This window comes from Haemorhous mexicanus, chromosome Z (assembly GCF_027477595.1).
Source record: "Haemorhous mexicanus isolate bHaeMex1 chromosome Z, bHaeMex1.pri, whole genome shotgun sequence".
Classification (NCBI taxonomy): Eukaryota; Metazoa; Chordata; class Aves; order Passeriformes; family Fringillidae; genus Haemorhous; species Haemorhous mexicanus.
Genome location: NC_082381.1, coordinates 68,929,220 through 68,948,586, shown reverse-complemented (window position 1 = coordinate 68,948,586; position 19,367 = coordinate 68,929,220). Strand labels below are relative to the sequence as shown.

Here is a 19,367-nt window from a genome sequence, read left to right as displayed (position 1 = left end):
ACTTCAGCATTAAGTTAAGCTTTAATTATGTCAGTGGTTTTGTTGAAATAAAAAAAATTTTAGAGTCATCAGTACTAGTCAAATATCTAGACCTAAGTAAATAATTAAATGCTTTGCTAAACTGAGGAAGAAGTGGAATGTTAATAACCAAAAAATATGGCACAGAACTCCAATCCTATTGAAATTCTTATAATGCAGTTCTATAGGAATCTTACAACATAATCAGATTTTTTAGTAAAAGGCAAATACTTACATCATTATACATTTTTTCCTAGAACCACAGGGCAATAGTGATGACTTTCTGTTTCAATTACATTAACAGCATGATTTTTTGCAACAGGATGAACTACTTAAACAGATTAATATGTTCACATTTAGTGTTTTTCAGCCAGAGTAATGTTCTAACTGAAATGACGGAACAGGCCTTGGAAGAGTGCAAGGAGCCTGTTCATCTCCTGTTGCCATTTCCATCAACTCTTCAACAGAAACCATAAAGCAAGAAAACAGATAAAATGGCAGATTCTACTAACATCTCTGAGAAGTTACTGATATTCAAATTATTTGTCTATTTTATGCAATACCTTTTTTAACTTTCTGTCTCAATCTTACACTTTTTTTAACAACTTGACCTGCAAACACCCCTTTCATGTAACACACAAGTACCTTAACTAAATATAGGTAACAGCAGACACAACAAAGAAATCTATAGGAACTTTATAAAACATTTGTAACCTTGCATTCTCCATTGATACAGATATCCAGTGAATCAGCATTGCACTGAGTCCCATCTATTACTGCAGGAGCACGTTCAGTGTAAAAATTATACCCTTCAGCCAAGCAGTTTAATGCACATGGTTTAACCCCACCTGGACAACAAAATCAAATGAAAGGGGGAAAAAAATTAACACAAACCTTACAAATTTCAGGTTTAGTTAAAAATATTATACATTAACATATCTGAAATTTACAATCTCATACCTGACATATACAAGGTATACACTTTATTTAACTACCCCTTAATGATTTCTCTACTTGACTCTTGTCTTTTGCAATAAGGAGTTGTATGTTACTTCACACAGTAAGATATTACAAGGTTGGCTGGGTCCATAATGATGCCATTACGCTAGTACAATCCTAATGGTTATTAAACAATTTAAAACAAGGATACCACTTCACTATTTCAAAAGGAAGAATAGCAACAGAATACATTACACACCACATCATCATGACAACTTTTCTTAGGCTTTTAATCTAAAACCATTTAGGCTGTTAAGCTAAAAATCACTGGTAAATCATTTTATTTAAGTCAATAAAGTATAAAACCCATAAGTTATACCCTTCAGCTTTAGAATAGGAAAAAAATATTTAATTATGATATTATAAATAATGTAATTATTGAAGTAGTCTTTAGAGACTCCTACAAATGCTTTTACTTATTTCTCATTTTCCTAATATGTTCCTGACTATAGTGAAGGTAAACTTATTGTGAAATTACTTAACACAAAACTCATCATTGTAGCAAAAGAGGCACTTGCAGATCTCCTTTGGAATATCTAATTCTAATACAGGTGTAGGTGGACAACGGCTCCATATTTTTAAAGTGGAGTCTCCACAATGATGGTGACTCACCTTCAGACCAAAACAAAATCTACTAGAATAAAAAAATTTTGCTCTTCAGTAACACTTGCAGCAACTGACAAAAGTATAAGCTTAAAAATCTTAGCTCATGCTATTTTTGTCAAGACTTTATATTTACAAATATTACCCTCTATACAAGGTTTATATAATTTCAAAATCTTTACACATGACAATGGTTTAGCAATGCTAACCATTACCTCCAGTGTAGGGTTTCCAGTTATAATACTTTCCCCGGAAAGGCATATTGTCAAAATCCGCACATTGCTTCTCTCTAAAATCACGAGCCCCTGAAGGACATGGCTAAAAAAATAACACAAAATAGTTAATTTATTCCAAATATAAACATGAAAGGAAATGCTTAGAAGCTTAGACTGCAAACACAATCATGCAAGTGATTAGAAGGTTTTGTCTTGTGGCTCTGACTCTGAAATTTGCTTTATTACTTTACAACTGAAGTGTCCATTTGCAATCTTAGGCTGGCATGAAATAGCTGAAGTAATTTTAAAAAAAGTAAGTGTTACATAACAGATTCCATAAAACTGGAAAATCAGAATCCTGTCAAACTGTGCGTCATAATCAATCCATCAGCTACCTTCTTAAAAACACATTTAAAACAGCTGGGAAAAAAAAAATTTGTTCAGAGCTGTAGGTTCAATTATACTGTACTAAGCAGCTGTACTGAGACTTGTTATTAAGACATCTAGAAAACAACTCATTTTATACAGAACTATATCACTCCTGCTTACTTGTAGCCTTGACAAAAGTATTTTTTAAGGCTGAGAAAGAGAATAGATAGTATGTGATAGCCTGTCTGCCTCTATGCGTCAAGAAATAAAAATCTTCATTTAAATTTTCATTGCTTTGCATTAGCAATTACAAAACCACGAAGTAACATTTTTACTTGGAATTAGAGTAAAATTAATCTTGGAAAGAATTAGAGGAGAAATAGAATGCTTTTCTATTTATAGGATTTTTCATCAGCAGATTCAAAGTAATCTTGACTATACTCTCATCTCATTAAACATTGTTATCAATGTTTAAGTACCGGCTGAAATTGAAAGCTTCAGCAAAAAGTATTTAAAACACAGATTAAAATCTTGTTTAGAGTGATAGAAAAAAGGACTTTTTTACAGGCATCAGAGGTGTGAATAAACATTACTACTCTATGAGCAAGAGAAGAGTCCATTTCATGGCATTTTACTTGTCTTCCTGTATACCTAAGCCAGTTAGCTCTTCCCAGGAATCTGAACTGCATTCAAGTGAAAGGGACTCTATAACAAGGATGCTAAAAATTTATCCCACAATGTAAATATAAACATAACAGTTATGACTCTCATTATACATTAATCAAGATCTCATGATAGCCAGCCCATTGCCATATGATTCAGGAGCTTTATTTTTTTTTTTTTCTGCTATTCTGAAGCAATATAAATTAAAACAGTGAACATTAGACAGTATTTATATTTTTATTTTATGGATTACTCTACTACCTCCTTCTAATTAAAAATACAATTTTAAATACAATGTATTAGGTGGTAAGAACAGAGTAGTGCAATTACTTTTATTCAAGAATCTTTCAGACTATAACAATATGAATTCAAAATAACTACATAAATATTTGAAAAATTAATTTCAGGGTGTTTTTAATAGTAACCCAAACTAAATTTGCCTCTTTGCAACACATCCTCTAAGCAGTGGAAGGATCAGTCTTGACATTCCTCAAAGCTAGGGCCTGCATCTCTTGGGTACTGGTCACTTCACAATCCTTCAGTCCCGTTTGCTCAGCTCCTAACCTACACAATGGTATTTTAATTGCACTGAATTCTCCTTACAAGTTAAATAATGAAACCATTTATCTAAATAGTTATACTAGGACAAAATAATAAAATATGAAGATGAGCAAGAAGGATCAAGGTTTTCTTTTTTATACTCTAAAAAAATTCTTGCTACCTGGTCTTTGAGATGTAGTCTTGCTGCCTAATTTTCCTATCTTTTTTTAGTATCTCACCAATATCTGACAGGAGGTAAAACTAAAGACTACGATCTCAAGAAATGCATTCAAAACTGTGCTTGACAAACCTGGTTGCCTTCTATGACAAAGTAACCTTAGTTGCTGTTGGGTGGACACTGCTTGCCTGGATTGCTCCAAGACTCTCAGCATTGCTTCCCACAGCCTCTTTCTGCAGAAGCTGCTGTGTTATGGCCTAGACAAGGGGCCCATAGGGTGGGTGGGGACCTGGCTGACCCAGGGCAGTGGTCAATCACACTTCTTTTCAAACTGACAGCCTGGCACAAGGAATGTTCCCAGGGATTGATACTGGGCCCAGCACTGTTTGTTTTCCAGAGTGATCTAGAAGATGGGATCAAGTGTATCCTGGTGCAGTTTTCCAATAACAATATACTGGTCGAGGAAGCGGATGCTTGTGAAGGGAGAGCCGCCTGCAGAAAGACCTGGATGAGCTGGAATAGTGGGCTGATGAGAACATTGTGAAGTTCAGTGAGGACAAGTGTAAGGTTTTGCAGCTGGAAAAGCAAAGTTCTAGTCCAGGAGTGCAGCACAGGCTGGGATCCACCCAGCTTGGGAGAGCTCTGTGGGAAGGGGCCTGGCGCTCCCGGTGGAATCGGCTCCGTCTGAGTGCCCGGTGTGTTCCTGCAGCACAGAAAGGGAGCAGGGCCTGGGTGGCTGCAACAAGGGCCTCACCAGCAGAGATAAAATCCTTATCTCTTAGCCTAAAGTCTTATCCACCCCACACAGTGCTTGTCAGGCCACACCTGTGGCCCCTGGTGCACCAGCCGGGTGTGGACAGGCTGGAGAGGCCGGAGGAGGGCCACAAAGGCAATCACAGGGCTGGGAAGCCTGGCACGGGAGGAATGGCTGAGGGAACTGGGTCTGTTCAGCCTTGAGAAAGGAAGGCTTGGGGGAGGCCTTGTCCCCATGTTACAGTATTTGAAGGGCAGCTACAGAGAAGATGGAGATTCCCTCTTTTACAAGGAGTCACACAGAGGAGATGTAATGTATACAAGTAATTCCTGGCAAGATTCTGATTGAACACAGAATAGAAACTTTTCTCAATGAGAACTACTGGCCATTGGAATAACTTCCTCAGAATAGTGGTAATTTCCCAGCCAGTGGATACTTTTGAGATTTGGCTGGACAGGATGCTCAGTCATTTTGTTCAGACCATGTTTTTGCAGAGAAATGTTGGACCAGATAGTCCTTGAGGTCCCTTCCAGCCTAAGACTCTGTGAAAATCCTAGGCATAGAAATGCAAAAAGATTACCACAAGGTAAGCCACAAAATGCATTGACAAAATATCATCTCTTTGGCACTATCTCTTTGTGTATGTGTTGTTTTCCTAACATAAACATGCAATAACTGCTTTTCTTTACTGGGTAAGATATTTCACTTTTTAAAATCCAGTTATAGTACATGGATAAGTCTTGCAAAGCTAAAGACTGCTTGTGTCTCCAAATACTCTTTTAAGAGACTGCAAATTGTGAGGTAGGACTCCAGCAAGAATATGAGAACTTAAAATCAAGTCTGAAGAAAGTCCTGAGAAGAAGATGTTTTGAGTTTTAAAAGTGTTAACAAATTACTAAATCAACACTGACACAACACCTGTTCATCTTGGAGTTTGGGGTCAGGCATATTTCAGCAACTGATTTTGTTGTTGCCTGTTAATGAAGGTCTATACAACCCCTCAGAGAAGATGAGAAACAAGCCAGGAGAGCGACAGTTTGAACTCAGGTACTATTACTTTATGTGGCTTCTCACATGAATTAATTTCAGAGAAAAAAAAAGCTTAAAAATATTAAAATTATGAAAGCAACAAACAATATCTGCAAATGTATGCATCATGAAAGGAACATGCGCCCCCCCCCCCAAAAAAAGAAACCAACATTCTGTTAAGAGAAAGGACTAAAAAATAATAAACTTTTAAAAGTATGTCTACACCGGTATATGCATAAAATATTTCCAGAATTTGTAAGCAAACCATGTTTTTCATAATATATAAAAAAAAGGACACTTTTACAATTTTAGATGTATGTCAAATTAAGATTCACATCCTCATAAATATTTTAAATCAATTAGAGAAATTATGTTTCTTGCCATTCTACTAGAATTTTGTACTTATTTTTTAAATTAAAAACACTTTGGTTGGAAAAATACATATATTTTTTAGAGATAATGTGGTTGGCGGTAGAAAACAATTTTCTGATGAGTGTGTTCTTTCTACCATCCTTATGCTTCCAGAACTTATTAGCTAATGTTATTTTCTGCTGATCTCAATGTTTCCATTAGCAGATGCCTTTTGAATTAAGAAGTCATATATGGCTTTGGAAGTGCTTGCTGAGAAATAAGTCTAGTAGGAGAGTGTGCACTGCTTCCAAAGGATTAAAATGGTAAAAAAAAATAGACAAGAGAACTAACTCATGTCTGCAGGAAAATTGAAGTCAAAAAGAGGGGTTTTTTGGGTTAGGAATGGTAGGCACTTTAGGCAGGGCTATGTTGAGAGTTACATATGGGCAATGAATGTTGATGCTGCAAAAGAAACTTGAACAGAAAAAATGTACAAACAGCACATTATTCATTAAAACAATAACAGATTTCCATGCTCACTTACATTAATCAACATACCATTCTATTAAACTATCAAGGACTAACTACCAAGCACTAAGGACTAATATAAATCTTGAAATAATTGTCTCACTTGTGTCTACTAGTGTCTCTGATTCTTAGTGATGTAGAATCCTAAATATTGATATGGAAGAAATGGACTAGAATTGTCAAAACCATTACGACTGTATATTTAGACTTCTGAAAGTACCAAAATATTGACACACTGGAAAACCCTACCAAAAAACACATTAAAAATTAGATCACAAACTGTAAGAATGGCATTTTCAAACTGCCTGGCTTGAGTTTGCAATCGGTTGTTGTTCAGACCTAGGCAATGAAATGAAAAGGCCCCTTTCCAATACCTTGTTGGAATTACTGATTGAAAGATGAGAATAGGTAGGAAACCAGTACTTCAGAATAGAGTGCTGTAATTTTTAAATATTTCAGTAGATTGCTGCAGTGGTTTGAATGGATGCAAATTGCTACACTCAGGTATGAACAATTGGTAGTGAAAGCACAGCTGAAAAGTGACCAGAATCAACTTGGACTAAAGTTGGGTTGTCACTACCATAAGAAAAATTAACAAAATACTAAAATGAATGAACAGAATTCCATCACTAAGGTGACAAACTAAGTTTGAAATTAGAGTTATCTCTGACAAACCTCAGCTAGTGCAGTGAATTGTGCACCATGCTTCAAGGTGTGTGCTACTGGGATCCCAGTGGAGACCAAAACAGAGATGGTCTGGTGTAAAGAAAACTAAGACCAGGCATGATATTAATCTGCAAACACAGGAAAGGTTCCAATCTAGGGAATGATGCCAGTTATCTTCTTGTTGGGGTTAGGGGGTAAGTAGGGATCTTAAAGGATTGAAAAACATATATAATATTTCATGAAAATTGTACTGACTGTAAGGATATTAAAAATTCCTAATGTTATTTCCTGGACTGGAGGTATTTCAAAACAGGTCAGGTGCCTAACCATCAGTTAAGAATGGTTTTTTTTGAGAATTATTTTGTCTTTGTGCCAGGGAATAGCCTGAATGGCCTCCTCAGAGACCTTCTGTATGTTTCTCCTCTGACTCTGTAAAGTTTCCCTCTGTAATAAATAAATAAAGAATAGGGGAAGAAAAAAACAACTAAGAATAAAACTGTCTGAAAAGTGACAATTAGAAATTTAACATAATAAAATAAATCAAATCATAGCAACATTTCTGTGCTGTGTCTAGGCAGATATGGGGTCATTCTTAATAATAAAAAAGCATTAAAAATCATATATTTGTAAAGGAATGAGAATACAGATTATGTAAACATTTTTAAATACTAGTTAAACACTAGTGCCATGTTTTTTAATAAATCTTAGAATGTGTACAAACTGAAACAGTGCTCATGTAAAAAGATCATTATTTGAAAAGGATTAATAGAATAGTCTAGATTACAATTTGCCTCATATCAGTCCCAAATAAAAAGAAAAGTTGGCAGATACTTGATTGATACAGGTTTAAAGAAAGATAAATAATAATCCAAATCAGTACTTTATATAAGTTTTATCAACTAAAACTTATTACAATTCCTGGTTAAATTAAAAGAATAAGGAGACATATCTAGATTTGGTAAGTCACTTAGCTTAGTAGTAGACATTATGGAAACTGTTGTAATAGTTCAATAAGCATATGTGAAATTTACTAAATATCGACTGACAGATTTCAGTAAGCAGTCATCATGTGGTTGCAAAATTTGAAAGTGGATTTCCTATCAGCCATAAGAATTAGAAAGACACCTGATGAAACTCAGTATTTTCATTTGTGAACTACAACTACAAAAATATTTCTTGTTTATGAAATATTCCAATTACAAAAAGACCATCTGATTGAAAGTAAGGTAAATTAATTGCTGAGTATCATCTGATAAAATTAAAATTCAAATTAAATTCAGATGAATTCAAATTAAAATTGTAGCAAGACAGATAAATGCAAAGATACACATCTACAGAAAAAAAATAACCCAGTCAAGGTTCCAGAATGGTGCACTGGATTTTGGAGGTTGGATAACTGGAAAAGTTTTAGAGCTCCTATTGGACAGCATCTAAACTTCAGTTTTTCTTACCACATTGTGGCCACTTCTTGGCTGTGTGAACAGGGCAGTTGTGATCAACAGCAAGAAAGTAATCTTTAATTAGGAAATTTTTAATACTGCCTAATAATGAGAATTACTGCCACAGAGAAATTTGCAGTGACAAAAATTACAATAATTAATAATGATCATAAATGCAATTTTTTCAAAGAACTAGTATATAAACTAATATTGTTTCCTGAATATATTGAAAGATAAAGAGGTGAAATAATATCTCTAGGTATAGATTCTCTCAGCATTACAAACTTCCTTGGTTTAAGATGAAAATTAATATGAATTTAAAGCTAAAATAGTAGGAGAGTTTTTTTATATTTGCAGTGCTACTGACCTGTAATTTTACTTGAAAACTTATTAATTAAATTCTTTATAATGCATATTTTTTCTTGGTTTGAATTTTAAATTTCCTGGTTTGAATTTTAAGTTGCTTGAATTTATAATTTAGGTTCATAATTTGACCTTATACATTTATACTCTGTCCCGCCCCTTCAGGGTCCCTGTCCAACGGGCTCAGCTCTAAAATGGAACTGCAGGATCATTCTGGTAATACAGTGACTAGCAGATACCTGGTGGCAAGTTTCAAATACATTTGCACAGAGTGCGTAAGAGGATTGTGTAATGCATTAGCACTGAATTTTACAAAGATATAAAAAGTGTAAAGAGGGCTTAAAAGTGGGTTCATGGAGGATATTTTAACTTGTGGCAGTTGATGTGGTACAGATGCAACATGAGCTCCAGCAATCTTTAGAAACACAACTTTTGGAAACTCACAAGGTAAACCAATAGAAAAGTTATCCTTTGCCTGTCAAAAGTGTATCAATTATTCCCTAAAAACCTGTTATAAGCCACTGCTGGAAGACAAGATAGTGGGCTAGATCGATTTTTGCTCTGATGTGGAATGATCCTTGTTCACATTTACCGTGGAAGCTCAAGTGGAACTCACTCCATGCCTTAATGCAAAGGTGCTAGCTAGACACCACACCAAAACAGGATCCTAACATTTACCAGAATACACAGGGTGCCTGCAATATAGATGTGCCTTACAGGACTGTTGGCCAATTAAACACAGAATCCATACACTTTGGAGAAAAAATGCATCCATTGCTGGTAAATCATAAACCAGTCAAGTTGATCACAGCAGAATAAAAATTACTTACATCAGTATTACAGGAGCGATAACGCTTCCTTTCTCCAAGACAGTATTTGCCTCCACCTGAAGGCCTGGAAAAACATATTTATTTGTTAGGATATTCCCTAGAACAAACTCAACTTCATGACATATACTAATGCATTCTTAATATTAATCCAAGTCCAAGAGATATACATTACATAAATATAAATAAAAATATGTTCAAGTTTTAAAATTATATTTTAATAAGAATTATATCTTTGAACTGCATTGGAGCAAATACAAAATATTACTTGGTACTTAAAAAATCATTACTCATAATATTAATGTAGTTTGCATAAGTTCCAAACAGTACAGTTTAATTGCATTTTGAACAGAATAAAAAAACACCTGCTAGTTTTAATTATTTGCCTGGTTTATAAAATTAAAATGAGAAATGTGTAAACAACCTATATGATACTTTTTTTCAATCATCTCATCTTACTTGAAAACCAACACAGACTGGTTTTGTACTCGGAACCAACAAAGACTGTATATTCTAGTTCAGAAATTTGAACCTGATTTGAGTTAATCAGTATTAAATCTGAGAAAACTCCAGAGTAAGCAGATTTCTATTAGTTTAGGTAATTGACTATTAAATTCCCAAACTGCTCAAGAACATTATCTAACTTCCATAGAGGTCAAATATTGAACTAACTTAGACTTATATGGAAAATTAATCAGACACAGCTCTTTGGCTTGCGACTTGATAGCAAAAAGAAAAAAAATACTTTGTGAAGCTTTCATTATAAAAAAAATTAAAAATTTACAATTAAAAATTAACTATAAAATTAAATCAATACTATTTTTCATATTACAGTATTTAACCAGGAAATGTTATCCTTAAACAACAGGGGTTTTTTCCCTGTTGCAGACATAGCCTCTCCCAAATGCATTCGCCTATTAAACATTGAAAATTTAATAATTTTCATCATACCAACCCAAATATATGGTGGCAGAAGTTGGAAAAAAATCTTAGGATATTATTCATGCTCCAAACAAACATTTCAACAGGTTTTTTAAACACTGCTTTGGAAAAAAAATTTAATTTCTTATTCTCTCACTAACACAGTCTGACTGTGTTATTGATGCATACAGATAATTTCTGGTTTTGTAGCCATTGAGTAAGTAGTGATATTGGCCAGATTAGGTAGTTATTGCTAAAATAGGGGACAAACAGACCACCTTAAGTAGCAGTCACATGACATTATGGTATCTGTCTTGCAGAGTGCAGTGGAAAGCTGATGGCTTGGAAAACACGGATATAAGAAATAAATAACCCAAGTGAACAGACAGCAGAAGACAAGAAAAGGAGTGAAAAAAGACAGAGACTTTATTTTCATGAAAGAAACACAAATGACTTTCAGAAGAAGTGGTCTTAAAAACCAGTAGTGGTGAAGGAGATAGTCATTGTGAGAAATGACAAGAAGAGAACATGGAGTAATAGAACTATCCTGTGAAGGCCTATAGCTGAAGTGAGGTAAACAGAGTAGATAAAAGCCAAAACTGAAAAGAGAAGCAATTCATACAGCAAAGAACAATAACTGAAATGAGCAGTCCTCATTTGAGAAGAGATAATGACAGAGAGAGGAGCCCTTACCTGACAGAACTTCTCTGGAACAGTGCTCAAGATATTGGGAAACAGACAGATTGTAAGACAAGTACAGATAGATATAACAGATCAAGCTGTAGTGGAAAAGCTGGCCCCTCTTCAGAGAGGGCAAACACACCAACAGAGAGTAGTGGCAGGGAAAAAAGATGATGAATTTTTTTAAGAGTCAAGTAGGAAGTCACGTGTGAAGTGTGGGACAAGGCAGCACATAAATACACTGTATGCAAGATAATATTACTACCTGTGGTTTTTATTTAAGCAGTTATATTGAAAACCTTGAAAATACTGTGTTGGGTTTGGGGTTTATATTTTTAATAAGTAACTAGCAATTGTTATTTTATATCTGAGACACATATTAAATATGTCCTACGAAACATGTCCTACGAAAAGAACCTAAGGCATAATTTAAGTATATTTTGATGAACAACAAGTCGAATAAAAAAAACCATTCTGATTACTGCTAAATATAAATCCAGCTATCTTTACAGTACACAAGATACATTAAAAATGTTAGAAGCATGTCTAGTGAACTCCTGTTTAAGCATTTCTGTCTGCTATTTTGAAGACAAATTGTTGGCAAACTAGCAAAACATTTTTACAGATAACAAGTGAAACCACAGTTTTGAATAATTTCCAAATGTGTCTTTTTGTTGGCTCCGGCTTACTTTAGCTACTTACGCTGGACTGTCACAGTGTCTTATAGATGAGGAGACTCCTCCCCCGCAGGTCCTGCTGCACTCTCCCCATATTGACCATGGACCCCAACCCCCATCTATGCTCTGGGGCCAAGTGCCAAAAGGTACGCACTCTCCCTGATAACACCACTGAAAGATTTCACAAAAGAAACACAAAATTAGCTTGGAGGCTGACAGAATTATCAGGACAGAAAAATATAAGGGTCAGACAATGACCAATTATAGGCATTAGCATTCCCTGTATAGATAACAAGACTAGTATTTTACTTTTTCTAGCCATGTTTAGACACTGGTGAGGGTGTGTGTGATTTGTTAAATGTCTCCACTCAGTCCTGAATTATAGGTCCCTAACACACACCAGAAGTATTTTTTATTTCATCAGCCTCCTTAATGTTTCACAATTAAGGAACTACAAGTTGCTTAGATTCTTTTAAACACTAAGATTCATTTCCAAGCCCAGTTTGGTAAAAGACCCTCTACTGAAGATTTACGTAGAGGCTTCATTTACAGAAAAATGAAAAATTCCCCTGATAACATTTTTAAGAAAGTATTTACTTTTATAAAAGAAAATCTGGAGGACATTACAATGAAGGAAGAATTTTTCTCAATATTTCATTCACTAACACTACAGACATAATAAAAGTAGAGCTGAAGCATTAGACATGGTACAGAAAATCATCTTATAATAGCAACTGGCCACTTGTTTGGGGCAGAATGGACATGTGTACTTCATTCAAGCAAACATTTAAACTTTGCAATATTATTACTTAAATCATAAATACAAAATGACTGACAATTCATCCAAATTATTAACTATTAAAACAAGTTTATAATTTAGTTCATCAGGGACCTTTTCTAAACCATTCAGAAATAGTCCTGGAGCCCATATTTTGATCACATTTTGGTGTCTACCGTATCACTGAGACTTTGAAGCAGCTTAACTAGATACCCTTTCCTACTGCTGCAGGCTTAGGTGACAGAGCAGAGCATGGATTCAGGTCTACCATGACCTGAATCTGTACATTTTCCTTCCAAAAGTTGAGCAAGTGCTGGTTTTAAACTCCCTCAAATTTCTGTAGTATTGCTCATTTCCAAAAAAAAGATAGACAACATCTGCGTCCCCCCCCCCATCATCACAATGTTTTGCAATGCCTCTCATGACACAATAAGGATGGAGTATAAAGTGAGCTAGAGGAGTTATAAAATCATATGTTTTTCTTATCTTTACAGTGATAAATGAATAGAAGTTTTATTACTAAATGTCAAAACCTTGTTACAATCTATTAGAGATGCCACAAAAGTACATGAACAGACATGCTAAAGTCAAAAGCTAAAAATGAAAATGCTTCTAAGAGTAAAAATGTAAGCAGCTAATTCAATTTAAATTAAACGACATACCTTACAAACATATCAAGATTGAAGCTAAGAAATGCAAGATACTCAGCATAAGAATATCACAGATATAAAACTGAATAGATAAACCATCCTAATTCTATACTATGAGAACTATAGAGACAATATAGAGGTGCAATTTACCTACTTTATTTTTCCAATGCTGTATAAAATCTCTATAGAGTATAATTTCCACTGTCATGCATTGTCTTCCACATTCCCACGCTGCCCTGTAAAACCTCTTTAAATGCTGGGTTTTCTCATCTACTGAATTTAAATCTGAGGATTTAATGCTCACCTCTGCGTCTCTTAAGTTTCTAGTAAAAATTTATCTTTCACTAGAAGCCAATGATGCATAGATTCTCTGTCATAGTAATAAAAAATTACAAAAGTGTTCATTACTTCTAATGGGACTGCAGAAACGTGTTTCCTCCAAGAATGTCAGCAACTTCATCTGCTATAATGAGGTTAGGATTATTGAGTAATCACCATATGAAGAAAGAAGAGGAGGTGACAGCTATTTTTAAAGAACGGTTCTTGACAGAAGGTTTAGATCTGAAATATAATTCTTTTCTAACATTGAAAGAATCATTTTCCATTGTTTTAGCAGAAAGTTGACAGTGATGCATTCAAATACACATAAAATATGTGAATTCTCTGTGAATAAAAGCACTCTGAAATTTTTCCTTAAGAAGTAACTAATGAAAATAAAATATGATATGGTGGCATATTTGAGATCACTTTTACGAGTATTAGCTGCTTTACAGAATTAACATTTGTAACACTATGATTTTACAAAAACTACACAGAAAGTACTCTAATATAGAGAAAAAATATTTCCTATTTTGTATGAGGAAGAAAAATATTAGTGTAAATTTTGACTACTAATTTTTAACTATCGATTCTACAATTATATTGCAAGAAAATGTAATATTCAGTAATAACTTACATTTATTTCATGTTAATGTCCAATCACAAGTTAAATCATCCCACAAGGTACCTAGATAAACTATCCTTTCAGCACTGTGTTTGCATTTTTTGCATGGTTTGCCCCTCTTTTCCATCCCTAGCATGGATGTAATCTATGATCTACAGAAAGGGCCACCTTTTTTATTACTTTAAATTAAAACATGACATAAGTGTTCCTATCAGTTTTGTCTAATTGTTTTATACACACAATTTCTTAATGACTATATTTTTTAAAAATCTATCAGTTAATTTACCTTCACAGCCACATCTCTGGGAATACCAGAGAGAAACTTCATGCATACTAAAAATTCTTATTACAAATTAGGAGAAGTGTACCTTTTTGAACCCATATGATACATAAAACCCTTCACCAAATCATGAATGTATTAAAGCTTCAAAAGAAAACAGATGCAACAGTTCCATCAGCAGCAAGAAACAATTCTATTCTTTTTCCCTGCATGCAGACAACAGCTGAATAATCTTATGGAAAACATTCTAAAAACCTACCAGGGTAAGCAGATATCTACCACGGAAAATTTCAACCCAAAGGGTTAAAAGCTTGGCAAGTTTATAAAAACAATTGAAAGAAGGTTTTATTAGAGAAGGTAAGGCTGTTTTAATTGTAGAAATCCCTACAAGTTCTGCCAATAAGATAATATATATTGCATCAAATTATGGTTTGGGTTTTTTGTTACACATAACACATAAGTAAATACATAAATGCAATTAAATACTCGGAGTTCTTGTTAGGTATTTAGAGCTGGAAATTTAATTTATTATATATTTGCACAGAATCCATCAAAATAGGGTTTAACTTGGTTGACGCCTTTAGGCATGATGGCAGTACAAATATAGCAATAATAATAATAATTATAACAACAACAACAACACCACCAAGAAGGTGTTACAGCACAGTAACCTATTTATTTCACATTACTCTTTGGGAAAGAAAATTACACATTTGGAAAGAGCTCATGATTTCTGCTTTATTGCTACCAGGAGCTATTAATTTACAGGAAGATTTGTGGATTCAATTTATAGACACAATTCTCCACTGTTAACAGGCGTCTTTGGTTAACAGGTTTTTCTTTGTAAAATGGTATGGATTCTCTCATTTCCCTGTAAAATCTCACAATGGAACAAAATACTGGTGACTGGAAAAAGATGTATGGCAGAGAGCAAACTGATTAAAACTTCTTGACAAGGGAATAGATCAACAGCATCTAAAAGGATCTCAACTTGTAGTCTCATGGTTCAAAAAAATAAATTGAGGTAAATCACTCTTTGTCATTGAAAAGGAAGATGATTCCAAAATAAACCTAGACTTTTGATTTAAGACCAGTGCTTCCAACATTTTCTATTACTCTAATATAGGGTAACATTTTTGGTAAAACTGTGATGTCTCTCTATTTTTATAGGCTAACTCTATTCACTCTATATTTTAAAATTACCAGTTCAATAAATTTATTTAACGTGGTTTACCAATATTTCCAAACTCAGCATGGAAAAGCCGTCAGAATGATACCAGGTCATGGGCCCTGAATGAAGCCATCAACACACATTAATAAACTGTGACAGCTGCCCAAAAGGTTTCATTCTTGTTTAAACATCAGATTGCAAGTCAAAATGCACTGTTATCTTTGTTGAAACCTGCTCAGCTAGTATGACAAATGTCAGAATGAGAATAGACGTTCAGAAAAAATCCAATCTGGATCACTGAATCTCATGAGCAGATGCAGTCACTCTCAGACAGATACTGGAAATGGTTTAATGTAACAAGCTCTCTTCACTTTGTACAAACCTGCATAAAATAGATTATCTTGAAAAAAGGTATGTAGAATGCATTTTTTCTCCCCAGTACATATCTTTAAAATCAATTAAAATATTTTTTCTCTCCTTTTCAAGATCTGTATAGATTTTGCCTTGTAACTGAGAAACAGTCTTCTAACATTCTTGTCTGAAATTACTGATATACAGAGATTGTTTTAAAGTCAAAATTCTCATATGCAGACAGGTATCGTAGTGCTAAATGTATCTATTGCAACACTGTCTTTCTGTACTTTTCTGTTAGGTAGAAGAGTTTATCTGACTGTACATCAAAGTCCGTAAAGCCAAACAGTTATGCAAGCATAACTGAATAATGAAAAAATAATTCAAACTCGAATTAGAAAGGCCACTGGGAAATACAGGCTTTTATAAAACCCTTCTATGGAGTCATCCTTTTTTTCTATATTCTTGCATGATTTGGCATATATCTGAAAAAATAAAATTCTTTTCCCTTCTAACAAAAGGACATAGTTCAGGCTCTAGATTATGTTGCACATTTTCAAAGTCCATGGCAGGCCTAAAGCTGTAGCAATTCTTAATGGAAGAGTGGTATAAAATCAGATAAAGATTAAACTAAAAGAGTTTGTACAAAAAAATTACTCAAAAAATAGACAAAAGAAATAGAACATGTTTAGAAATAGAACATGTGGATGTTTTTTGATCCAGGCTCTAGAGTTTTATAGAGAGGATAAATATTTTATTAAATTACACATATAAAATTATCGTGAAAAAATTCTGAATGACACTTTCCATTATGACATACACGTATTATGATAAACTATGTTTTTGCTTGAACTGTTACAATTGCTGTGAAATACTTTGATTTTCTAGTTCTTTCTTCTAGTAGTCTTTGAACAATAAATTGCTTCTTCAAACAATAAAATTTTTTGTACTCACCCCCTTTTCAATGCTCCCTGTTTGGCAAAGAGTACCTTCTGCTGCTGGAATGCTGTTGGTAACACAGCGGTTACTTTTGCTGAGGCACCAGAGCTCTCTACACACTTCCTAGGAAAGAAGGCAGAAGCAAGTTGATCAGAATAAAAGCCTAAAATTTCTTCCAGTCCTCATACATACGTATATACACAAATTTGTTTTGAAGAGAGATAATTAGGATGTGGTCTGCAGAGAAAAATCTAAAGATGGCTGTGATGGCAGCAATTTCGAAGGCAATATATTCTGCCTAAGATTATTCTGGCCCAAAAAAACCATTCTGGAAGCATCAAAACTAGACAATAATATGTTTTTCACACCTGCCATGCAAGTAATGTTCTATAACTGGTTTTTTTCTTGACTTGTGCTAAGACTAGGCTTAGTATATCTTAGCGTTGTTATAGAAGTAATCTTCAGATGAGCTGTAGTGTCTCCATTAAGGCTGCTATCTGCCTCAAAATTACCTGCCAGAAAGAATACCAATAATCTTGAGATTTGAAACAACACCAATTATTTTTCTTTCCTTTATGTAAAAAAAAGTTTTTGAGCTCGGACTAGCCGCATTCCTCTTCTGCAACTCTTGTTAAAGGAGTGCATGTGTAGCTAGAACTAACTTACGCACTAAAATATTTCCTTTAGGCTTTTTTAGATTTGTACCTGCTCTTTCATAAATTATTTATCCTATCCTATTTTCCCATGTTGTCAGTGTTAAACTAACTAAAATTTTCAAATAATCTTTTTGTTCCTGCCATATTTTCTCATTTGGGTTTGCCTATTTATTAATTTAAATTAAACCAGTTCTGCTGATATTGGACATAAATTGTTAAAACTAGCAAAAGGTTGAAATTCGTAATGTGGGCATGATCCAAAATCAGGTGAACACTGGAAATCTTCACAATTGCTTCAGTTGCCCCTGGATTCAGCTGTGTACACACAAAAGAACGAAGAGATGTTTGTTTTTACAGTAAATTACTTACATAATAATATTTACTGTATTACTTTGGGATCTGTGCAAAAGTTCACAACTTCCTTATACATATTCTATATTTTAATTTTTTTTAATTTGGAATATAATAAGACCTTTAAAATTATCTTATGATAATCCTTACTGTTTAATTTTGTTATCATTTTATTATCATTTTAACTGCTTCTTGAAATAATATTCTTGTATAGGTTCTATAGTGAAACTTGAAAGAAAAAGAAAGAAGAAAAGACAGTGTGAATGAATTAAAGTTGTTGTCCACTCCCCTGCAGGTTCATTGAGGTAATGAATAAGTTCTCTGGCATCTATACAGCCTTTTTGATGTGTTCTATAGACATTAACAGGAACAACTGTTGTGTTTTACCCCAAGATTCATATTTCTTGCATTGTACTGCATATAAAAATTGATTTATTTATACATTACTCTCTAGTGGCTGCAGCAACAGTTCAACAGTAGAATCTTTTCTTGAAGGATGCAGAATTATTTACGAAGTTTAAAAACAGCTGGTGCCATTCTTGCGGGGATGTTAGCACAGCGTATTAAGTTTCATGATTGGCAGAAGCAAGGTATCTTCTCTACAGTCCATTAAAAAAAATAGACTATAGGAATGGTTTGAAATTAAGTGGAATGAAAACTGGTGATTCCTGGACTTTCCATCCAATTTTTGACAATTAGGCCTAAGCTAATTCATCCTATTTAGTGTCTGACACTATGAAAATTTAAAATTATTAAGCCTGTTGTGGGAGATATACCGCCCCTTGTAAAAGTCTACCTGTAGCCAATGCAGAACTTTTCAAATTAGTTTTCTTTCAATAAAATTTGTTTTTTCTCACTCAGCTGAAAAATCTTCAAAATAAGATACACATAAATAAATATATTTATTATAAAAAAAAAAAAACCAAAGAAGTGACAGAAGATACATCACATAGCTTCTTGAAAAATTTACCTCGATTACAAATTTGACAGCCACCAACTAAGGTGCTAAAATTCAACACTAAATCAATTTCACATCTAAATCAACCATGAATCCAAACTTCAATACAGTACGGATGTCAAAATGATGAAAATCTAAAATGAATTATTTTCAGAGACAGTGTGAAGTCCTCCTGTAATAATCCTGCATTATTTACTTTAACTTTTAATTTACTTCCTCATTTTGTTGAGCAAAATTGGTGTAATTTACTCGCTCATTTTTCACATGTGGTTTATATTGTTAAGAAAAAAGATTCAGACTGTGATAATCCTACTTGTGACCTTCTTTTTTTTAGGATCTGACCAAGTTCAAATGTCTAAGTTAACAGCTGTTCTGACTTCATGGAGTTTGCTCCAATGTTCTGAAAAGCAAAACATTAAACTGCATTAAGAAACAAAGATTTAGAACATTCCAAGATGGAAAAAAGCAA

General features: G+C 33.9%; 1 protein-coding gene across 1 annotated transcript in view; it reads right to left on the bottom strand.

Annotated features, from left to right (window-relative positions):
• Positions 1-19,367, bottom strand: part of ADAMTS6 (ADAM metallopeptidase with thrombospondin type 1 motif 6) — a 144,634-nt gene that overhangs the window by 33,127 nt on the left and 92,140 nt on the right. Inside the window, exons 12-16 of the mRNA XM_059836546.1 lie at positions 16,949-17,056; positions 11,847-11,992; positions 9,546-9,609; positions 1,836-1,938; positions 733-866 (exon numbers count right to left, since the gene is read on the bottom strand). Coding sequence (XP_059692529.1) covers positions 733-866; positions 1,836-1,938; positions 9,546-9,609; positions 11,847-11,992; positions 16,949-17,056 — 555 coding nt within the window. The remainder of the gene's footprint in view (positions 1-732; positions 867-1,835; positions 1,939-9,545; positions 9,610-11,846; positions 11,993-16,948; positions 17,057-19,367) is intronic.